Below are 25,183 nucleotides of genomic sequence, written 5' to 3' on the forward strand. Positions count from 1 at the left end.
GTCTTCCTATTGTTGAGTTGTATGAGTACTCTAGTATTTTGGAAATTAAACCCTTATCTGATATATTATTGGCAGTTATGCTCTCCCATACAGTGGGTTGCCTTTCCATTTTGATGGTTGTTTCTTTTGCTGTGCAGAAGCTTTTTAGTTTTATGTAGTCCCATGTGTTCATTTTTCCCTTTGTTTCTGTGGCCTTGGGTGATGTATCAGTGAAAATTCTGCTGCGTATGATGTCTGAAATCTTATTGCCTACATTTTCTTCTAGGATTTTCATGGATTCACGAGTCACATTTAAGTCTTGTATCCATTTTGAGTTTATTCTTGTATATGGTGTAGGTTGATTGTCTAGTTTTATTTTTTTGCATGTAGCTGTCTAATTTTCCCAAAACCATTTATTAAAGAGGCTGTCTTTACTCCATTTTATGTTCTTGCCACCTTTCTCAAATATTAATTGAGCATAATGTCCTGGGTCCATTTCTGGGTTCTCTGTTCTGTTCCACGGGTCTGTATGCCTGTTCTTGTGCCAGTACAAGGCTGGGTTTTTTTTTGTTTGTTTTTTTTTATCCTCACCCGAGGACATTTTTCCATTTTTTGTTCAGATAGAGCGGGAGGGAGAGAGAGGAAGAGAGAGAGAGAGAAACATCGATGTGAAGGGACACATCAAGTGGCTGCCACGCGCACGACCAACCAGGGCCGGGGACAAACTGCAACCGAGGTACATGCCCTTAGCGGGAACCGAACCCGGGTCTCTCTGTACCGCAGGCTGACGCTCTAACCGCTGAGCCAAACCGGCCAGGGCAGTACAAGGCTGTTTTGATTACAGTAGATTGGTAGTATAACCTGATATCTGGTATTGTGATCCCTCCTACTTTGTCCTTTTTCAAGATTGCTGTGGCTATTCGGGGTATTTTTTGGTTTCATATGAACTTTTGAAGTATTTGTTCTAGTTCTGTGAAATATGTCGTTGGTATTTTGATGGGGATTGCATTGAATCTCTAGATTTGGGTAGTATGGACATTTTAATGATGTTAATTCTTTCAATCAATGAACAAGGTATGTGCTTCTACTTTTTTATATATCTTTTCTCTATTTTCTTTTTCAATGTCCTGTAGTTTTCTGCAAATAGGTCCTTAACTTCTTTGGTTAAGTTTATTCCTAGGTATCTTAATCTTTTTGCCGCAATGGTAAATGGGATTTTTTCTTTTTTTTTAGTTTCTCTTTCTGTGACTTCATATTGGTGTATAAGAATGCTGTAATTTTCTTGACGTTAATTTTCTATCCTGGTACTTTGCTAAATTTATTGTCTAGTAGATTTTTGATGGAGTCTAGGTTTTTCTTTGTATAATATCATGTCATCTGCAAATAATGACAGTTTCACTTCCTCCTTTCCAATTTGTATCTTTTTTATTTTTTCTTCAGGTCTAATTGCTATGGCTAAGACATCCAGTACTATGTTAAATAAGAGTGGCGAAAGTGGACATCTTTGACTTGTTCCTGTTCTTAAGGGAAATGCTTTCAATTTTTGTTCATTGAGTATGCTGTTGGCTGTAGGTCTTTCATATATGGCCTTGATTATGTTGAGATATGATCTCTCTGTTCCCACATTGCTGAGCGTTTTTATCAGAAATGGATGCTGGATTTTGTCGAGTGCTCTTTCAGCATCTATTGATATGGTCATATGGTTTTTATCTTTCTTTTTTTTTATGTGGGGTATCACATTTATTGATTTTTGAATATTGTACCAGCCTTGCATCCCTGGGATGAATCTCACTTGGTCATGGTGAATAATTTTTTTGATGTATTGGTGGATCCGATTTGCTAGTATTTTGTTCAGGATTTTGGCATCTATGTTCATCAGGGACATAGGCCTGCAGTTTTCCTTGTTTGTAGTGTCTTTTTCTGGTTTAGGAATTAGAATTATGCTGGCCTCATAAAACAAGTTTGGAAGTGTTCCTTCTTGAATTTTTAGGAATGGTTTGAGGAGAATGGGTGTTAGTTCTTCTTTGAATGCTCGGTAAAACTCCCCAATGAAGCCGTCTGGGCCTGGGCTTTTGTTTGCTGGGAGAGTCTTAATTACCTCTTCAATTTCTTTTGTTGTTATTGGTCTGTTCAAGTTTTCTATCTCTTCCCGGTCCAGTTTTGGGAGACTATATGTTTCTAGAAATGTGTCCATTTTGCTTAGATTGTTGAATTTGTTGCCATATGATTGTTCATGGTATTTGTTAAGGATCCTTTGTATTTCTGCGGTGTCAGTTGTTACTTCTCTTTCATTTCTGATTTTGTTTATTTGGGTTCTCTTTTTTTGTTTCCTGGCGAATCTAGCTAAGGGTCCATCAATCTTGTTTATCTTTTCAAAGAACCAGCTCTTTCTTTCATTGATCCTTTGATTTGTGTTTTTTGGTCTCCATGTTGTTTATTTCTGCTCTGTTCTTTACTATTTCCTTGCTTCTACTTGCTCTGGCGTTTGTTTGTTTGTTTGTTTGTTTGCTTTCTAGTTCTTTAAGTTGTGAGGTTAGGTAGTCTATTAAAAATTTTTCTTGTTTCTTGAGGTGGGCCTGTAGTGCTATGAATTTCTCTCTCAGAACTGCTGTCACTGCATCCCATAGATTTTATGTTGTTGTGTGTTCATGTTCATTGGTTTCCAGGAATTTTTAAATTTCTTTCTTGATCTCCTTGGTCACCCATTAATTGTTTAATAACATGCTATTCAGCATCCATGTGTTCAAATGTCTTTGCATGTTCTTTTGGAGTGGATTTCTAGTTTCATGCCATTGTGATCTGAGAAGATGCTTGATATGATTTCAGTCTTCTTGAACGTGTAGAGACTTAGTTTGTGCCGTTACATTTGGTCTTTCTTTGAGAATGTCCCATGTGCACTTTAGAAGAATGTGAATTCTGTAGTTTTGGGGTGTAATTCTCTGTAGGTATCTATTAAATCCATTTGGTCTAGTGTTTCATTTAGTGTCTCTGTTTTCTTGCTAATTTTTTGTCTAGAGGATCTATCCAGTAATGTCAGCGGGGTATTCAAGTGCCCTACTATGATTGTATTGCTGTTGATTTCTCTTTTGAAGTCCTCCAAAAGTTTTTTAATATATGTTGGTGCTCCTATATTGGGTGCTTATATGTTTACCAAGGTTATATCTTCCTGTTGGATAGATCCTTTCAATATTATGTAGTGGCCTTCTTTGTCTCTAGTTATGGCCTTCATTTTGAAATCTATTTTATTAGATATGAGTATTCCTACCCCAGCTTTTTTTTCCCTTTCTGTTTGCTTGAAAGATTTTTTTCCATCCCTTCACTTTCAACCTATGTGAGGCTTTTGTTGTGAGGTAGGTCTCTTGTAAATAACATATATGTGAGTCATGCTTTCTTATCCAGTCAGCTACTCTGTGTCTTTTTATCAGAGAATTCAAACCATTCGCATTTAAGGTGATAATTGATATGTACTTATTTATTGCCATTTTTGTTTAGTGTGGTTCTATTTTTCTTCCTATTTCTTCTACTAATTACAGCAGTCCTTTTAGCATCATATCTTGCAGTGCTGGTTTGGTGTTAATATATTCCCTTAGCCTTTTTTTGTCTGGAAAGCTCTTTATTTGACCTCCTATTTTGAATGATAGCCTTGCTGGATAGAGTAGTCTTGGATTCAGATCCTTGTTTTTAATTACCTTGATTATTTCATGCCATTTCCTTATGGCCTGTAGTGTTTCTGTTGAGAAGTCAGCTGAGAGCCTTATGAGGGTTTGTTTGTAGGTAGCCTGTTGCTTATCTCTTGCTGCCTTTAGGATTCTCTCTTTTCTTTTCTTTTTTTTTTTTTTTTAATCCTCACCTGAGGACATTTTTCCATTTTTTGATCAGGTAGAGTGGGAGGGAGAGAGAGGAACAGAGAGAGAGAGAGAGAGAGAGAGAGAGAGAGAGAGAGAAACATCGATGTGAAAGGGACACATCGAGTGGCTGCCACCCGCACAACCAACCAGGGCCGGGGACAAACTGCAACCGAGGCACGCGCCCTTAGCGGGAACCGAACCCGGGTCTCTCAGGACCGCAGGCCGACGCTCTAACCGCTGAGCCAAACTGGCCAGGGCTCTCTTTTCTTTAATTTTTGGAATTTTAATTACTATGTGTCTTGGTATGGGCCTGTTTCAGTTTTTCTTTCTTGGGGCTCTCTGTGCTTCTTGAACTTGAATGCCTTCTCTCTTCACCAAATTAGGGAAGTTTTCTTTCACTATTTTTTCACATATATTCTCTAACCCTTGCTCATTTTCTTCTTCTTCAGAGACTCCTAAGATGGAAATATTATTACGTTTCCAGTTGTCCCATAGTTCTCTTAATCTGTCTTCCTGTTTTTTTAATTGTTTTTTTTCCTTTTGGTTTTGTGATTGGTTGATTTTTTTCTACCCTGTCTTCTAATTCACTGATTCGTTCCTCAGCTTTCTCTTCTCTGCTGTTTAGTCCTTCCAATGTGTTCTTTATTTTTGCTATGCCACACTTCAGTTCTTCTTGGTGGTTTTTTATTTCCAATTGATTGATTTTCAGTGTTTTTATATCTTTACTCATGGTGTTGATGTCCTTACTCATGCTGTTGAGCTTCCTCAAGATCATGGCTCTGAACTGTAGCTCTTTTAACTTGCTAAACTGCATTTCATTTATCTCATCTTTGGTAGAGGTCCTTGTTCTTTCATTTGGGATATGTTTCTTTGTTTCACCATTTTGGCTATCTCAGTCGGTTTTGACGCCTGCCAAATTTTCTCTGTGCATTTTTGTTTTCTGCCATTTGTGGCCCCCTCTACGGGATTTGGATGAGTGTGGGAGGACCCACATTAAACACCAATGTCAACTCTTACTTTCCTGGGTAGAGTTGCAAGCCCAGGAAAGGTTCAGTTATCGTCTAGCTTTTTGCCTGGAGGTTTTTAGTCTTGGTTACTTGAAGAGCCTTGGGTTCTCAGTTGAAGGAAAAACTCCCTCAGGTGTTTAGCATGAGGGGATTTCCTGAGGGTGAGGCAGATGCTGGTTGTTAATGAGTTTCAATTTGCATTTCAATGGTCCACCTGAGTAGGGCTGAATCTCCCTGGGATGAGCAGCTGCCTCTCCTCCCCAGAGCCCTGGGAAGGAGTAAAATGGCCACCATCCTGCGTGGCCGCAAGTCAGCAAAAGCTCTGAGCCCCCTCCCAATCCCGAGTGTCCCCACACAGTTCCAGTCCAGTCTGCCTTCCCTCAGCTGGAGCCCAAGGTGAGTGGCTGTTTTAACACTCTTTCCCGGCTCTCTGAGCTGTGGAGCCGCTTGGGACTTTAACCTCGTGGGCACTGCTCACAGCTAAGACCACTGCTGTCCCTGGGCTCTCAGTCCCCCTCTTGGCCTCCGCAGTCCTACCACGATCGATTCAGTGTCCCTGGATATATCGTCCACACAAGCTGCTATTCTGTTGCTATTTTCTGATGATTTGTGTTTATTTTATTTGTAATTCCAGTTTGGTCCTGGGCGATCGTCTGTGTAGCTTCAATTCACTCCATCCCAGTATATTACTTTTCAAGTTACTCTCCCTTTATCATATACCTTAATAATCTCTCCCTCCCATTGGGACCCTTTACATTGTCTTTTAAACACACTCAAGTTTCTTTATATTGAAAACAAAGACTAAAACATCACAACTCTCTTTTTTGTTCACTTAATGTCTGTCTCACTTCTCTCCTTATAATCAAACTTCCCAAAAAGAGTTGTCTGTAGTCAATTTTTCATTTTCTGACTTCCTCTTCTCCGATCACTGCAGTTTGGCTTCTAGTACCATCAGAATGGCCAAATAGCTCTAGCTATGGGTACAAAAGTCCTCCATGTGGATCTATCTACCTGACATTTTTCAGTCCTCATCATGTTTGATCTCCCTGCAGCATTTAGCTCTACTGTCTGGCTAATTTTTACTCTTTTTGCATCATAGGATGTCGTTCTAGCCAGCTTTGATTCAGTGTTGGAGTTTTTCTCTGCTCCTAGGCTCTCGCTGTTTCTCTCTAGACAGTCTCACCCATATCATGGCTTCATTTGCTACCCATATGACAATAGCTCAACTTTTCTTTTTTTAAATCCTCACCTATGTTTTGTTTAATTTGTTTTAGAGAGAGAGGAAGGGAGAAGGAGAGAAAGAGAGAAACACTATTCTCTGAAGTTCCAACTGCCTTCTTAATATTTCCTGTTGAATATCCCAAAGGAACCTCAGAATCACCAGATCCAATGTCAGGCTCGTTGTTCCTCCCTGCACACCTGGTCTTAGTGTTCCCTATTTTAATTACTCTAACCACTGTTCACCCTGTTGCAAGAACCAGGGGTTTTTGGAGTCATCTTCCCTCCTCATTGCTCGACTCTGTCCAGTCCATCACTTAATTGATTTTTACCTCCTAAATGTCTTTCAGCTTCCACACCTCTTCATCATCAAAGTCATTACCACCATCATTAGCACCTCCCACCACCACTACCACCATTGCCAGTTCCTTTGTCTTCTCCTTGGACCCTCCATTGACCCCCTCACTGGTTGTCTCATATCTGTTCTGCCTCCTCCAGTCTGCTTTCCATATTAGATCTAGAAGGATCTTTTCAAAACACATTTTATCTTGTTTCCCCTGCTATCCATCTCCAGTGGCTTTTCCTTGCTCTTAGAAATACAGGCTAAAATTCTTCACATGGCCTGTGCAACCCTGTCATGCCTGCCCCTGCCCTCTGCAGCCTTCTTTTGTGCAAAGCCCTTCCTCTTGGAGTTTCCGCCTAAGTGGCCCACTTTCCGTCCCTTATACTCACCATGTTCCCTCTTTCCACAGAGCTTATCTTCGAATGTGCTTCCCTCCTCTCTTCAGCTGCTTAAGCTGTTGTCATTCAGATAGTTTAATTTTTATTTTCTTAGGGAAGTCTTCCCCAATTTTTCGATGTGTCCCTGGATTGAAAGTGTCCCTGGATTGGTAGCGTTGAGTACCCCTCTGTAGCAGTTGTCATAGTTGCCATTTTATACTTATTTGGGTGATTAGTTGATTAGTACATATATTCAGCATAAGTTTCACAAGGCAATAGCTGTTCTGCTTGACACTTTGTTGCATCTCTGACACCTCAGTACAGTGCCTATCAATTGTAAATGCTCTGAAATATTATCGAGTGAATTAATGAGTGAGTTAATTAATATAGTTTACCAAGTTCACAATATAGAGAGGTGAAGAGCACAGATTCTGGAATCAAAATGCCTGAATCAAATCATAGCTCTCACTCCACAAGCTGTGTCACCCTGGGCAAGTTGCTTTTTTCTCTGTGCCTCAGTTTTCTTATTGTAAAATGGGGATAATATATTCGTTTTATACAGTTGTTGTGAAGATGAGCTGACATCATGTATGTTAAGCTTTTAAAACAGTGCCTGTACATATCAAGTGATCTGTAAATATTAGCCCCTGTCAACATTATTGTCATTAACAGCAGCATCCTCCATTGGTGGCAACCAGGAAGCCCTGGCTAAAATCTGTCATGTGGATTTAGTAGGCCAGTTCCAAGGAGAGGAAGTGCCTTCATACTCCTTAGTGGCATACTTCTTAGGATGATTCAGCTTATTTCTAATCCCATCTTCATTCAGTCTTTGCTCCCTTATCACAGTAATTTACCAGTGATTTGCAAAATGTGGACTTTCAAGTACAATTTTTTTCTGCGAAATTGTTTTTTTTATCCAAGTTGTTCCCATTGTAATTTTTCATCACCCTCAAAAGAAGGTTGGGCTCAGAGAAGTGTGCATATTACTGAAGATGCAGCAAATTTTTTATCACAAGAGACAACCATACTGCAGTGGACTGAGAGTATGGGAGGAGGGAAGGTTACCAGCCATCAAGGGCTATATCACTTATTATTCATTTGGGAGTCTGAATTATATAGGTCCCTGTCCAGAGAGTACTCTGACTCTACAAAGTTTTAACACCAGGAATCTGTCACACATCTTTTATTAATTGATTCCATCTAAACATGTGAAAATAATGTCTTCTGTGTGCACAGATATATTTCTGATTTTTATTTTGAGTTCATCTTTTACACAAAGTATACATCGGGGCCTGGTTCTCGTATCACTGTCATTTGGATCGCAAGGCTTAGAGCCTAGGGGTACTGGTATGGTATTTCCATGTCAATCACCTTCGAAGGCATTCCTCCCAGAGTACCTTGACAACAACAGAGTTATGAAACACACCCCCAAAAAGCCATTTGACATTTATTCTTTTTTTTTAAATGTTTTTACTGATTTTTTTTTTAGAGAGGCAGCCTCCTGCACGCCCCTTACTGGGGATTGACATTTATTCTTTTGCTATAAAGCTTGAGAACTCACTAGAGCCAAAACGTGTGAAGGACACAGTTATTCTTTTATAGTCCCTGCACCACTGAATTGCCATCATCTGGTGTTACTATGTCTACTCTGATCTGCACCAGTCTTGAAACGAGGCATTTTTCTAGCCTTGCTGCCTGGAAGCTTACACTGGAGGAGGGAGTGGTATTACGTCTGCCCTTGTCACTGGGATGCAGTGCTGGGGTGCACTGCTGGGCTTGTGTTTCTTTGTTTTACTGCAGTTGGATGCTACTCAGGGTGGTGGAGACCCAGAGGAGGTTTTGTTTCCAAAGTGGGCGCCCCTCCCTGTTTATTTACGCCTCCTCTAGCACTCTACCTTGAATGTAGGTGCCACAAATCACAAGTCACTCATCTTCAATTCCACAGATCCGGGAATAACTACGCTCAGTTACTAGTGAATGCTACATTTTCATAAATGCTCTTTTAGTGTAGGAAGAAATTAGACAATATTAGACATTAAGCTCAGTGAAGCAAATTACACAGTTGCCAAAGTACTGCTAACTGTACTGGCATGTAGAACAGCACAGCTTTTCCCTCAGCAGCAATCACTCAGGTTCAGCTGGTTTCCTGGATTGGAGAGACTGAACTGGGCAGGTTCTTTTGCCCAGGCCTTGTCTGTCATGGGTAGCAGACAAAGGAGCTGAAAAGGTGCTTTCCAGTGGGTTGAGTGGTGTCATGGGTGGATAACTGATGTATTTTCAATTTAGTGAGCCCCGAGTTCTCTCCAGGTGTTTCTACTGGCTCTTGCTTCTCTGGCAGAGCCTTAGATGGCAGTGCTCCCCAAGGTTCTGCCTTGTGCTGCATACTCTTTCTTGGTGATCTATGCCTGCGGCTTAATTATCCCACATGTACAGTTCTCAAGGTGGCCCATTCTGTCCTCCTGAGCCTGAACTCGGACTCCCGGCTGCTTGCTTGGCATTTCTACCTGGGAGTCTCCCAGACATGTAATTTAGCATATACTCAACAAATAATTCTTTTTTCCTCAACATATGCTCTTCTTACTTTTTAAAAAAATCTTTATTGTTGGAATTATTACAGATGTCCGCCCCCCCCCCCTACTTTTCACCCATTTGACCCCTGCCTCCTCCCTTCCCTCACCCCCTTTCTCCTTTCCTTAGTAAATGCATCACCGAGGGTTCACAACCAGAAGTGGGAGTTATGACAGATCCACATTTTCCCATTGCATCTCACAGCAAAGTGCCCTGGCCTGCTGACTGACCTCAGAACTGTCTCCAGACTCTCCTTTTTTGCCTAGTCCCTCCAGTACTTTACAACTGTCTGTCCCTTGTAGCGTTTGCTAGGACTGTTACAGCAAGCTCCAGACTGCTCCTATATCTCTAGTTTCCTCCAGCTACTCTGCCATCACATACCTAAAATGCTAGTGTAATTATACCACTCCTTTGTATATAGACTCTCAACAACTTCCAGAAGAATGCAATTCAGATTTCTTAATCCCTGCCCACATTGTCACCCTCATTTATTACAAACTCTCTTACCCAAATATCATACTTGTTTGGTACTCAAATCCATGCCCATCTGCATGGAGCCCTCTTGCTAAAAGGAGATGTTACCCTTACTGACCTGCTTCCTTCCAAGCCCTAAGGAACTCCTCTCATACCTTCAACAATTAGCCTAAAGCCCAAAACCATTCTTAAAAAAAAACAACTTTTTTTTTCTTTATTGATTTTAGAGAGAGAGGAAGTGAGAGGGAGAGGGAGATAGAAATATCAATGAGAGAGAACATCAATCAGCTGCCTCCTGCATGCCTCCCACTGGGGATTTTGCCCGCAACCTGGGCATGTGCCCTGACCAGGAATCGAACTGGCGACCTCTTGGTGCATGGGCTGACGCTCAACCACTGAGCCATACCGGCTGGACCCCAAACCCATTCTTATGAGAAGCCTAACCTACTCCAGGGCAGGGTTAAAAGGCTCTTCTTAAGGGGTCTCATAACACATAGTTAAAGTTTCTGCTCTGGTATTTATGTGTAATTATTAGTTTACATGTATGATTTATGTATATGATTGTATATTAAGTAAAATAACACATAGAGTTCCTGAAAGTAAATAGGAGAAATTTATTAAGTGCTAATTTCCTTGTTTTCTTTTTTTTCCCTACTCTTCCCCCAACCCACCTCCCCTCCCCCCCCCCCCCCCCACACACACACACAAATAGGATTTTTATTTGTCACCATTAAGTGTCTGAATTTTAAACATATTCTTGGACTGGAGGTTCATATCTACCAGCTCGTCCAACTTGAGCAACTGCCTCATCCTCAGTAGCTTTTCCAGAACTGACTGCTGCCTTCACCATGAAGCTCCATGAGTTTTCCCAGTTCAAACTTGGGCTTCTTCACCACTTTGACTTTTCTAAGAAAGACACCATGGAGCAGATAAATAGATCGACAAGTCTTTTCTGTGTTTTTTCCTATGCTATCTGGAATCAATTTACTGATTTCTTTTAAGTAATTTGTCTACCTCTCAGGTCATGATTTCCATCATCATCTTTCAGATTTGGCAGACCTCTTGGTGCTGAAAATACAAGGTCTTCTGAATCTGAATTTTTTTTTTTTAAAGTAAAACCAGCACAGAATAGATGAAGCAAATAACCATTGGTAGCCTTGACATCAACATGAGCTTCTATCATGGTTTGCCATTTTTTGATCATGGAGTTCATTTTGTCACAGATAACATCTTTACCATAGAAATTAGTCAGTTAGTTTTTGCCCTGAAATCCTCAGTAATTAGCTTGAATTTTCTAAATGCAGCTTCATCATTCTGCTTATTAGCTAGGTTCACTTCAAAAACACAACCTTTGAGACCGTCAGATGTGATTTGGGTTCCCTGAGTTTTCATGAACAGTGTTTTTCTATATTTTGTATTTGAACATAGCTGATGCTGTCACATCGTACCAATCTTTTTTTGACTGACTGCCTCCCACATGACCCGACCAGGGACTGGGATGAATTGCAACTGAGGTACGTGCCCTTGACAAGAATTGAACCCATGATTCATTGGTCCGAAGGCCAATAAATACTCTAACCACTGAGCAAAACCAGCCAGGGCATTTGTGGTATTTTTTTAAAACCTCTGTTAGCCTGAGTAACTTGAAGGCAGGGAACATTACATGCATTGTTATTTCCAGTACCCAGTAGAAAGCCTTGCACAAATTGGAACCTCAGTAATTGTTGTAAAATGAACGAAAATCAAGCTAGTTGCATCTGTGTTTCCATCCAGAAGTTCTTTCTCCTTATCCTTACCCGAGGACATTTTTTCATTTTTTGTTCAGACGGAGCAGGGGGGAGAGAGAGGGAGAGAGAGAGAGAGAGAGAGATCGACGTAAAAGGTACACATCGAGTGGCCACCACCCATGCAACCCAACTAGGGCCAGGGACAAACTGCAACTCAGGTACATGCCCTTAGTGGGAACCGAACCCGGGTCTCTCTGGACTGCAGGTCGACGCTCTAACCGCTGAGCCAAACTGGACAGGGCTCTCCTTTTACTTTTATTCTTACATTCTAGTCATCCTTATAAAAGCCCACCAGCTGTGATATGGAGGAAGCGATTATGGAGGAAGCGATTGTTTTATTCTTTTTTTTCTTATCCTCACCTGAGGACATTTTTTTCCATTTTTTTGTTTAGATAGAGTGGAAGGGAAAGAGAGGAGAAAGAGAGGAAGAGAGAGAGAAACATCATTGTGAAAGGGACACATCGAGTGGCTGCCACCTGCACGACCCAACCAGGGCCGGGGACAAACTGCAACCGAGATACATGCCCTTAGCAGGAACCGAACCCGGGTCTCTCAGGACCGCAGGCCGATGCTCTAACCGCTGAGCCAAACCAGCCAGGGTGTTTTATTCTTCTCTTTTATCCCTTTTTCAGGTAGAGTTTATTCAGAGTTTGTGGGAGAAATCATTGTTAATACAGTTTGTCTTCATATATCAGAGGCAGATATCCTGGTTGTTGACATATGAACTGTTTCCAGGGAGATCTGGATCTGAAATTTAACTGTCATTTTTCAGCTGGATAATGATAGCAAGTTGGGTAACTTCACATAAGCCTCAATTTACTCACTGTAGATTAGGAAGAATAATATGTGCCTCATAGGATTGTTATGAGGGTTGCATGAGGGAATTTATATAAAGGCCTCAATAAACAGCAGAAATAATTTTTTTTTTTAGTAGAAATTCTGTTCGTTTCAAGAAAAGATCAATTTTACTTTTTGATAAGATTAATAATTTTATCTAAAATTAGAGTTTTTTACATAATTATTTGCCATCTAAAGATTATTTTTTTAAAACAATTATTTTTTAATTGATTTTAGAGAGAGGAAGGGAGAGGGAGAGAGATAGAAACATCGATGAGAGAGAACATCAATTGGCCACTTCCCACATGTCCCCCACTGGGGATTTGGCTCACAACCTGGGCATGTGCCTGATCGGGAATTGAACCAGCGACTTCTTGGTGCATGGGTCGACGCTCAACCACTGAGCCACACCAGGTGGGCTGCCGTCTAAAGTTTAAAGATAATTTTTAAAACTTCCAATTTTTAAACCAATATTTCTTGTGAGCACCAGTTTTGACTAGTACAACTGGTTTTTTATATGTAATGTTTGTTTTCTATTTTTTGCTCATTACTTGCTGCCTGCATATTTATTTGTTTAAATAACGTTCACGCTGAAAATTTATTAGTGTAAATCCAGAAAAATGTAACTTAACATTTTAGCACAAAGACCATGATTAGAAACTGTTGACTTTATAAAGGAACACATCACAATATATACAAATACCAAATCATCATTTTGTATACCTGAAACTAATAAAATGTTAATTGTAACTGACTCTTTTTTAAAAGCAACACATTATGGTGTTTTGCTATTGACCTAGGAAGTAAAACATTGATTAGTACTGAGATTTGAGTCAAAACCATGTGCTATTCTATTTTTTGGCATTGATTTCAAAAAACAATAGCTTTGGCAATTAGGCTGTCTTCCTATTTTTTTTATTTAAGTGCTGGTAATTGTATGTATTTTCATTCAAACCTATTGCGGTTAACACTGAACCCCTAAATTGAGGAATCTAGTTCCTACTTCCAAACCTACTATTGATGAGCAGATCATTTAATTCGTTTTTTGTCTTCACTATATGAAAACATAAACCTAATGCCATACTTGTTTACTGCAGCCATCCTAAAATGTCGAGCAGCTACTGTGTGCCTGCCAGTCAGTGTTCTAGGTGCTTGAGATACATCAGTGAACTCTCCCCTTCCCCATTCTTCTTCTTGTTTATGTTCCACTTAGTAAACAAGAAATATAAAAACTTATTTATGTTAGAAGGTAATAGGTACTTTGGGAAAAAAAGGAAGCAGGGTAAGAGGGGTTGGAATAAGGGGGATTGGGAATGTGAGGGTGGGGTAGAGAAGACAGATTGCAAATTTAAAGAATGGACATATGTTAGGCCTCGCTGAGATCTCATTTGAGCAGAGAAATTGAAGGTTGGAGTAGTGAGTAATGCTGATATCTGGAGAAATAGTGTTCAAGATAGAGGAACAGACGTTGCAGGGACCCTGAGGCAGGAGTGTTTATAATACTAGTACAACTAAGATTTTAACATGATAATAAAAAACAAAAAGGAGTGATTATCCCTTTATAAATATTTATCGATCATACATTACATATTGGGGGAAATGCTGGACATATGGGAGACACATGTATTAAGAAAGAAAACAAAAACTCCATTTGTTTCCATTTAAAAACCTATTGAGGAAAGATAAAATAATCTGATCATACATAGCTCTAATTTAATGCAGGTTGAGATCAAGAGCATAAAAGAATAGTCTCTTAAATTTCAGCAGAGGGAAGATTCATTCTGCCTGAATGATCATATAAGCCGAGCATTCAACCTTGCCTAGAAGGATTTGTATGGAAGCGATGGAGTTTGGGGAAAGGGAACAGTTGCCTGACAAAGGAGAGACTAGGGCAAAGGCTAGGTAGTGGGGGTGTACAGGCCACTGCCAAACGCAAATGTAGTTTAGCTGGAAGTGCATTTGAAGGGGGTGTGGTGCAAGAAGGATAGCAAGGATCTGGTTACTGAATGTGTAGAAGTTGACTGGAGAGAAAGGGTAGTTGGCAAGGATGCCTCCCAGGGAAGCTCATTTTCAGTTAGTATACTATTTGGCAGTTGCTGCCATCTACACCAGCATCTGTCCTGCTTCTAGGCATTGGACTTGGGTACAGATAAGGAGGGAGGCATGAGTTGTACTTGGTACTTGTCTTTCTTTTGTGTTTGTTATAAAGTATTGTCATCTGGATTCTTGGACGTGTGCATTGATTTCAGAATTTGCATTGTAAGATTTTCCTTTGCTCATAGAAATTCAATGAGACATTCATCCAGGTTTCTGTAACCGTTTGAAGAGGCTTTTTGAGGTTTGTGTGAAACAAAAGATCAGCGGGTAAAAAAAAAAAAAGTCATTGTGCTAGGCAATCCCTAAGACCCCTTACAAACACTAAAATTCCAGAAAATCCAAAACTTAACAGCCAAAGGTCCAAACTTCTTTCAACAACCACTTTCATAAGTAGGAACAGTAGTGGCCAGCCTTGACCATTGGGCAAATTTTATGACATCAGCTATAAGCAGTTTTCAATTTTAGCAGGCAACTTTTCTGTTCAAAGTAATTTTGTCAAAATATTTGAGCCATTTTTTTTTTGTTTAAAAAATAAATATTACCAATTAGAGTTTATGCAAACTGATCTGTCATGTAATTTGCTGTTTAATGTTACAACAGAACTTTTTGTTGTTGTTCAGAGAGAGTGGGAGGGAGAGAGAGGAAGAAAGAGAGAAACATCAATGTGAAAGGGACACATCAAGTGGCTGCCACCCGCATGACCCAGCCAGGGCCAGGGACAAACTGCAGCCGAGGTTCATGCCCTTAGTGGAAACTGAACTCGGGTCTCTCTGGACCGCAGACCAACGCTCTAACCACTGAGCCAAACCTTATTGTGTTTTGAAGTTATTTAAAATATGCAGTCTCTTTCACTATCTGTCAAGGGTAATGAGGGCATAATACTTCAGTGGCTTTTTTGTGTAGTACATCATTGTCCTGGCTTCAGATTGTGGCCTTGAGCAGGATAAACTCCCCATTTGTTGAATAATTTCTAAGAGCATTGTCCTTAAGATTCTGAAATTTGCCAGAGGCAGTCTTGGACGTGGCTGATTTCAAACATGTGTGTCATTTTTTCTTTTACCAGCCCCCTTCAGTCCTTTTGTGAGAGGTATTGAAAACCAGTTTCTGCTTACTTGCACTCAGTGCTGAGGGGTTGCGGGTGGGAAAGCGTAAAAACACTTTTCCATTAAAGAAAGATGATGATGGGTAAACCTTAAGTGAAGCACCCAGCCAAACCTAGAGAGAGAACAGTTTATGTGAAGAAAGACCTTGAAATTGTATTTGTGTGTTTGTGTATATATCTTTTTGAGTGAGAATCTGTAACCCTGAATTTGTTCCCTTGTACGTGATGCTTTGAATCTAGAGAGGCTAACAGCTGCTCTTGTCACACAAGGCCATTATGTCTCTTGATTCAGGTGCTTCCATGCATTGTGACACGTCAGCCTTCTTAGAAACATACCAGCGGTTCTTACAAAGTTCAGAGCTGAGGCTAGGGGTTTGCAGCTAAAGCATTCCTTCTTCCCACTTCTTTAAATACTGTGCTCAGAAAAGACCAGGGACCTTAGGCATTGACCAGAGGGGGAAAGGCACTTACCCCACCTGGCTCCTGGGTGGAGAGAATAGAATGTTCCTTTGTTTCGTAGTCATCGAAGCCTCTTTTCATAATTTATAAACAAGAATAATTCTTTGAAGTATGCGGGAAGATTGATAGAATCTGAAATGAAGATTAATCGAAACCAAAAGTCAGGTCAGTCACTGGACCAGCGTTCTCAGACTGTGGACTGTGAGGTCAAAGCTGTTTTCATAGCTCTAACGTGGTATTTGCCTTTTGCATTCTTATTTTTGAACATGTGTAGGATTGAATGCAGAAGCAGATACGAAGACCCAACTTTCGTCTATTAATTAGGTTTGCAAAATGGAAAACAGTGCTATCTTTCTGCTTAATTTTTTTGTTTTATAAAATATACTTTCATAAAGAATGTTATTTATAGTAACATAATACATTTATTATTTTGATGAATTAATATTTTTTAATTTTCATAGTGCTAATTTCTAATATGCTAAATATCAATAAATACAACCTATGGGGTTTTCAGTAATTTTTAGAGTAAAGGGAAGCAGAGACACATACGTTTGAGAACTGTTGATTTAAACAAAAAGACAAGTAAGGGGTGCAAATTACACCTTTCACTTCTATGAAAGGATTTGAATATAAAGATACTTGTCGCCATTTAAATATTTGAGCAGAAGTCATTACTTTTCTGAAAATTTCTTTTCAAAATTCTAAATTTCTCAATAATTTTTTTTTTTTTTTAATCCTCACCCGAGGACATTTTTCCATTTTTGTACAGATAGAGTGGGAGGGAGAGAAAGGAAGAGAGAGAGAGGGAAACATCGATGTGAAAGGGACACATCGAGTGGCTGCCACCCGCACGACCAACCAGGGCCGGGGACAAACTGCAACCGAGGTAGGTGCCCTTAGCGGGAACCGAACCCGGGTCTCTCCAGACCGCAGGCGGATGCTCCAACCGCTGAGCCAAACCGGCCAGGGCCTCAATAATTTTGAAACACTGCAATTTTGTAGTATAAAATAGCCTTCAAAATAGGGTCAACTGCCCTGGCCGGTTTGCCTCAGTGGTTAGAACATCAGCCAGTGTCAGCCTGAGGGTAGACCTGAAGACCAAAGGGTCGCAGCTTTGATTCCCAGTCAAAGGCACTTACCTGGGTTGCAGGTTCAATCTACAGCCCCAGTTGGGGTTGTACGGGAGGCAACCAATCGATGTTTCTCTCTCTCTTCCTCCTTCCCTTCCACTCTATCTAAAAAATCAATGGAAAATATCCTCAGGTGAGGATTAACCAAAAAAAAAAATAGGGTCAACTTCTATAAAATGTAAAGCTAAGTTTACTTTATCTGATTTCAGAAAGTTCACACAACCTTGCAAGAATACATAATAAAATAAAAATGAAAATAAACATTGGAGTCAAGGCCAGGGAATGTATCTGTGTACGTGTGTGTATGTGTGTGGGTGTGAGCACTAAAATGTGGAGATAACCCAAAGAAACATAAGAGTGTTAGAGTGTGTTTTACATGTGTGTTCTACATGTCATGGTCATGTTAAAGATAGACCAGATATATTACCTACAGTGTCTGCCTCTGCTTTGCCTCTTCTGTGGCAAAAGAACTGCCCTCTGTAGGCCCTCATGAAAAGGTGGAAGTGGACATATGTTGTATCTCTTGACCATTTTCTTTAGTATTTATTAGTTGAACTGGGATTAGATACTTTGTCCAAAGACTGACTAGGGGCCTCGTATGGACCAGCTAGGGTACTGGTGAGAAAAGATGTGTAAGGAAGTGAAATTGCTGCCTGAATTTGAAGCTGGGAGTAATAAGAGAGCAAGCCAGTGGGTGGGAAGTGAAACGGAAAGGTTACATTATCGAGAAGCTACATTCCAGTTGTGAGGAATCAGAAGCTGAGTTTTCAGAAGAGACTGGTTGATGGAGAAAGGATAATAGATTGCACTTGGAGAAAAGTACTGAGATGCAAGGAGAGAGGCCCTGAGCCTGCAAGGGAGACAGAAGGTGGTAAGTGCAGCTTCAGTGGCTAGTAGCTCTCCCATATGGCCTCTTTACAATAAATCCTCTCTTCACTGGCTTGAGTTCCTGAAATCCAAAAGAGCCTGAGTGAAACCTAGAATAATACAAGTATACAGATTATAAAGACTAGCGCTGATTGTATGATTAAGACTTGAATTTGATTCTGAATTACCTGGTAGCCAAGGCAAAAAGGAGACACAGTTAGTTATGAAACTGTATGATTAAAAGAAAGTTTTAAAGGTAGTAATAGTTTTCTAACACTGAATTTAAAATCAGTCAACCTCTAATGTATTAAATATTAAAATTAGAATTACCATATGATCCAACAATGCCATGTATGAGTATATATCCAAAAGAATTCAAAGCAAGGTCTGGAAGAGAGATTTACACATTCATGTTCATTGTAGCATTATACAAATAGTCAAGAGGTGAAAGCAACCCAAGTATCCATTGCAGAAGGATGGCTAGAGAAAATGTGGTACATACATAGAATGGAATATTGTGCAGCCTTAGTAAAGAAGGAAATCCCGCCCTGGCCGGTTTGGCTCAGCAGTTAGAGCGCCGGCCTGTGGTCCAGAGAGACCCAGGTTTGGTTCCCGCTAAGGGCGTGTACCTCAGTTGTGGTTTGTCCCCGGCCCTGGTTGGTCGTGCGGGTGGCAACCACTTGATGTGTCCCTTTCACATCGATGTTTCTCTCTCTCTTCCTCTCTCTCCCTCCCACTCTATCTGAACAAAAAAACAAAAAAAATATCCTCGGGTGAGGATTAAAAAAAAAAGAAGGAAATCCTGTCACATGCTACAATAGTGATGAGCCTCAAGGACATTTTGCTAAGTGAAATGAACCAGTCACAAAAGGACAAATAGTGTATGATTCTACTCAGAAGTATCAAAAGTAGTTAAAATCACAGAAACAAAAACTGGAAAGGTGATTGCCAAGGGCTGAGGGGAGGGAAGAATGAATGTTCAGTGGGTGTAAGATGAACAAGTTTCTAGAGATCTGTTGTACAACAATGTGTATATACTTAACACTACTGAACTGTGTACTTAAAAATGATTAAAATGGTAAATTTAATGTTATATATTTTTACCACAATTAATTAAAACAATCACCCTCATGTAAGTTAATAATTGAGACATTAAGCAATATATTTGGCAGTATCCTGAATATTTTTAATGTAGATGCAGAAATTGATTTATATGGAAATGTAAAATGAGAAGGTTACCAATATCGCACCTCTCAAAAAGACTTTGGCTTTAGATCAGTTTCTTTCATGGAGGCAGATGCAGAGAGAAGACACATCTGTTCCCAGCAAGAAATGTAGGACCTCTGTGTTCATTAAACTTTTATGTGTGTATCTCTTCTCTTCAGTTACGGCTTTAAGAAAGCACACATATAAGAGGACCTCAAAGCTGTATACTCTGACAATTTTGCTGGTCGTTAAGCAGATGACAACATTCCTCCCTTCATTCTTTATCATATTTGGGCTGAGTTAAGAGTTCCTATTTAGTATTTATATGACCTTGCTAGTTGGTTTGTGATGTATTTTTTTCTGGGAGGAGAGGAGAACCTATATAGAGACTCTAATTTAGTTATTTTCATAAAAATTAAGTATATCAAGCATTTAATCAATATATATGCTCTGGTGTGCAACAAACACGACAATCAGTAATTAATAATCTAATTTTAAATTATATTTTTATTCCCTAAAGTAGTGCTATATTTTAAGAAATAAGAGCTCATTGGCAAACTTTCAACTAAAGCAAGAAACTTAAGAATTAATATGTATTTTTTTTTTTAATCCTCACCCGAGGACACCTTTTCCATATTTTGTTCAGATAGAGTGGAAGGGAGAGAGACAGAGAGAGAAACATCGACGTGAAAGGGACACATCGAGTGGCTGCCATCCGCACAACCCAACCAGGGTCGGGGACAAACTACAACCGAGGTACATGCCCTTAGCGGGAACCAAACCTGGGTCTCTCTGGACCGCAGGCTGATGCTCTAACCGCTGAGCCAAACTGGCCAGGGCAATGTATTTTTTTTATAGGTAGGTGGTTCATGGTTCTATTATTAGAATTCTTTAGCATCTATTTCATTGAACCTTAATAGGTGAGCAGGTGGACCTTGCTTAGAACTATGTAGCTGCATTCCTTTACTGTAAGCTCAGTGGAGAATCAGGGTAACCATGGGGATAGCAACAGGGCCAAGCTCATGGCTTTTTAATTTAATTATTATTGATTGTTTAGAAGGTCTTATATTTTTGCAGTGGTTGAATATTACTTTGAAAAGAGAAAGGGGGGCAGATGAACAGACAGATGAAGGAAGAAAAGGAAGGGAGGGAGGGAAGGAAGGGAGGGAGGGAAGGAGGGAAAGAAAAGGTGCACAGATAGATATAAGCTTGGCTTAGAGTGGGGGCTGCTGCCTTCTGTGCTCCTGGGCCTCACTGTGCTCCTGTCATGTGTGGTTCCCTAGATGGAACCAGAGCTATACCACAGTACTGTGTATCCTAGGCTTCTGTTCCTTTACTTCCTGCGTTTTATAGAAGAATCTAGGAAATCCCTGGGAGCTTGTGAGGAGTGGAAGTCTAAGGATGACTAGGAAAGAAAACCATACATTTCCTTTGAGTGGAAACATGAAGTACTGCCTGTTGACTTCTTACTTAGACTGAGAAAAAGCTGAGTAACAACCTGACTCAGTTAAGATGACCTCTGTTACCAAACTATAGCAATGGTATCCACCGGACAGATACAGTGTTATAAACCAATAGGAAATAATTGTTCCTGTGAAACACACAAGAGGATTGAGAATGGCATGTGTATAAACAAGCATGGGCCGTGTATGTTGTTGAATGACAGGGTATGCCCACAACTTTTCAGTATGATATTGCCCAAACAAAGTAATATTACTGTCTGATTGACTAATTCTGCAGGATCTGGTTTTCATAAAAAATTCAAAAGGACAGGAGCAGTAGAAAAAGCATTGACGAATGTACAACGAAGATTACTAGCATACTCCATTTTTTTGTACTCCACCCCCTGCCCTAGCACTGGCTGTTAACAGCACTTAACATGGACCTAAACCAGTCTTGCCATTTTTTTTCTCTCCCCCTTTTTTTTTTCTAATTTGATCTGAAACATGCTTTCTTCCTTTCCTTCTAACTCTTAGGAATAGAATAGTATCTATTCTGCCTTTGGATTGGGTTAAGTGTCCTAGGTAATCAAGTGCCCTACCTGTAACCGTTACAAACAAGATTTTTAATGGGTCCATAGTGTGTCTTCCAGGAACTGTGATAGCGCTATTTTTCAGTTTTAGTTCAAAAGTAGCACCTGTAAATCTGTCTTTTTACTCAGAGTTTACCAAATAATAGGAAAAGGATCCCATTTACAAAAGTTAACAACAAGACAGTAAAAATGATCTTAAAGAGAAATATGTGAAACTTAGTTGAAGCACATTATAAGAATTTGCTAATTATACATAAAAGAAGACTTTTAAATGTCAGTTCTTTCTGAATTTAAAGGTTTGGTGCAATTCCAATAAAAATTCTTAATGTGGTTTTTCTTTTTTGTTACATAAAAAGGTTATTATAATCATCTAGCTACATTTTATTAAGAAGAGAAATTAGGAGGCACATGGCTTCTATGTCAGTACATTTCATATCTATTGTGATTGAATAATTTTTGAATTTATTGCTGACGGTATTACAGATGTTCCCCCATCCCCCCCCCTTTTTTTTTGCTCTGACCAATATTTATTTATTTTTATTTTGTCTTGAATTTATTGAGATAACATTGGTTGATAAAACCATACAGGTTTCACATGTACAACTCAGTAAAACATCATCTGCATACTATATCATGCGCTCACCACCCAAAGTCAAGTCTCTTTCCATCCCCATTTATCCTTCTTGGGCCACTTCCACCTCCCCCCAGCCCCTTTCCCTCTGGCTATCACCATACTGTTGTCTATATGTCATATATATATATATATATATATATATATATATATATATATATATATATAAATCCCTTCACTTTTTTTACCCAGCTCCCCCCAATCCCCCCTCCCCCGTGACAGCTATCAGTCTGTTCTCTGTATCTATGCTTCTATTTTGTTTGTTAAATTATTTTGTTGATTAGAGTTCACAGATAAGTGAGATCATATGGTATTTGTCTTTCTCAGACTGGCTAATTTTACTTAGCATAATAATTTCCAGGTCTATCCATGCTGTTGCAAAAGGTAAGATTTTCTTCTTCTTTTTTTCTTTTACAGCAAAGTAGTATTCCACTGTGGAAATGTACCACAGCTTTTTAATCCATTCATCTACTGATGGGCACTTGGGCTCTTTCCAGATCGTAGCTATTGTAAATAATGCTGCAATGAACAAAGGGGGTGCATATAATCTTTTGAATTAGTGCTTCGAGTTTCTTTGGATATATTCCCAGAAGTGGGATTGCTGGGTCAAAAGGCAGCTTCATTTTTACTTTTCTAAGGAAAATATAGACTGTTTCCCCCAGTAGCTGCACCAGTCTGCATTCCCACCAACAATGTATGGGGGTGCCCTTTTCTCCACATCCTCAGTCATATTTGTTGATTTACTAATGAAAACCATTCTGACAGGTGTGAGGTGATATCTCTGTGTGGTTTTAATTTGCATTTCTGGGCTAATAAACATTTTAGAATGTTAAAAAATTTTTAATTCTATTTTTATCCAAGTAGTAGCAATTTTAAAATATGCATGTTGGCTAGAATTGAATAAAATAGGCTCTCTGTACAGTGACAGAGGGGACATAAATTGGCACAAACTATTTAGAAAAATTGTTGATAGTATGCAACTAGATCTTTAGAAGTATTTGTATCTTTTGTATCAATAATTCCATTTCTAGAAAACCATTCAAAGATAATCATAAAACAGATTATAAGGGTAATCTCATTAGAATAATAATAACTGGTGTCTTAGAAATGTAATGATCAGGGACTGAGAAGGTAAAAATCTCACCTAGCCATCCAGTGGAATATTCTGTAGCCCTTTAAAGGTATGTCTTCAAATGACCAATAATGTTCATGTGGTAATGTTAAGTTAAAAATTTAATGTTTTAATGTATACAAGGGAAAATAATCAAAATAGTAACAGGAATTATCACTATTTAGTAGAGTTATAGTCAATTTAAATTTCCTTCTTGATATTGTTTCATAGCTTTTGTTTATCTACAGTAAGCATATTACTTTTATAATCAGAATAATAAACACTAAAGATAGAGCCCATTTCTTTAGTACATCTTTCTGAATTTGAAATTCAAGCAGACAAATAAGTAAAAATATAGAATATTTGAAAACTATCATCAAGTTTCTTTAAATAGATATACAAATAGATCTAGAACTTTGGATAAAAAGCATTCTCATATCTACAGAACATTTACAAAATCATTAATATCTTGATCATGAATAAAATCTTACTAAATTTTAAAAACTAAAAATATTTTCTAAATATAAGCCAGTAAAGCTAGAATTTAGAAACAAAAAGATAACCATAAATATAACTGCTTATAAGTAAGAATTTGTTTTCTAAATAACTCCTGATTTAAAGAGGAAATTATTATATGAATAAAATATTTCTGTAATATACTATTCCTTCCTTATCTGTGGAGGATGCACTCCAAAACTCCCAGTGATGCCTGAAACCACAGATAGTACTGAACGCTTTGTATATTCTATGTTTTTCCCTTTGCATACATTCCTATGATAAAATTTAATTTAAAAATTAGGCACAAAAAAAGATTAACAATAATAACTAGTACGAAATAGAATAATTATAACTAGACTGTAATAAAAGTTGTGTGAATGTGTTCTCAAAATATCTTATTGTACTGTATTCACCCTTCTTGTGATGACGTGAGATGACTGAATATCTGCCTGAAGATGAAGTGAGGTGAATGACAGGTGGAACACACATGCTCATTCTCCTTTTATGTTTCCCCACAGAGCATATATATGTCAGGTAAAAGTTTATTTTGAGTAAATTTGACATTCAAATTAATCTCATCAAATTGGGAAATGCTTTTTGTATATTCATTTAATCTATTTATTGATTATCTACTGTGCCAAGGCTCTGTGCCAGGTACCCTGGGTATACATGGAGAAGTAAGATGCAGCCTTGAGAAGCTTGTATTACGAGGAAATAGTTACCAATATTAGAAGTAAAATCTTTAAAATACTTATTTATTTGTCTAGTAGAGGATTGCCATTTATTTGGACACTGGTGAGAGCCTTGCAAATTTTCAGCTATGGCACCATTGAAAGAAAAGTAATTTGCATCAGGTTTATCTTCAAAATTTATCAGTGTCATGACTCTGAACTTGATTCTGTTTTCTTTACTTGCATACTCAAAAAATCAACTTAAGAGTTAAAAGGTGACTATTGTTATATTGCATTGAATCACAGTTATGATCATCACTTGTAAAGAGGTACAAACATGCTGAGTTGGTAATATACTAATGTCAGATGTAATTCTATGATGTTTGCTTTGTACAGTCTGATTTTACTGAAACATATTTATTCACTAAAGAATTTCCTTTTGCTTAATATTTTTCTTCTTTTTTGTAGGAATTTATTTTGTCAGAAGATTATAACAAGATGACTCCTATGAAAAACTATCAAGGTAGGAATGAGAGCAGTGCTTTCATTTACCTAGACTTTGAGATGTTTCATGATGGCTTCCACTGCTACAAGGGAGGCCTTACTTTAAAATAGTCAGGGGAACAAAAAGAGCAAGAATTTGAGGTTATCTCATTTTTAGAAGTGAGATGCTGAGGCCTAAAGAGGTAAGGCGACTTGCCTGTGGTCCTGTAGCTGGTAAAGTGCAGGGCCTTCCTGGTCAGTGTGACTCCAGAATCCAAAGGCTTTGTCCTTTGGTTTCCGACTTACTATACTACACTGCTCCTAACAGTGCAGCAGGTGTGGAGAGCAGGGCCAGTGTTGGGAGTGAGCTGCTTTACATGGGGCTCATTTAATTTTTGGTTAAATGTTTTATTTATTTATTTGAATATGTTTTTATTGATTTTTTAGAGAGAGAAACA

General features: G+C 38.9%; 1 protein-coding gene across 1 annotated transcript in view; it reads left to right on the plus strand.

The window, feature by feature from the left end:
* The window catches only part of WDFY2 (WD repeat and FYVE domain containing 2), a 214,249-nt gene that overhangs the window by 124,296 nt on the left and 64,770 nt on the right, over positions 1-25,183 (plus strand). The window contains exon 4 of the mRNA XM_036250646.1: positions 24,711-24,765. Coding sequence (XP_036106539.1) covers positions 24,711-24,765 — 55 coding nt within the window. The remainder of the gene's footprint in view (positions 1-24,710; positions 24,766-25,183) is intronic.

The sequence above is a fragment of the Molossus molossus genome, unplaced genomic scaffold, assembly GCF_014108415.1.
Source record: "Molossus molossus isolate mMolMol1 unplaced genomic scaffold, mMolMol1.p scaffold_m16_p_9, whole genome shotgun sequence".
NCBI lineage: Eukaryota > Metazoa > Chordata > Mammalia > Chiroptera > Molossidae > Molossus > Molossus molossus.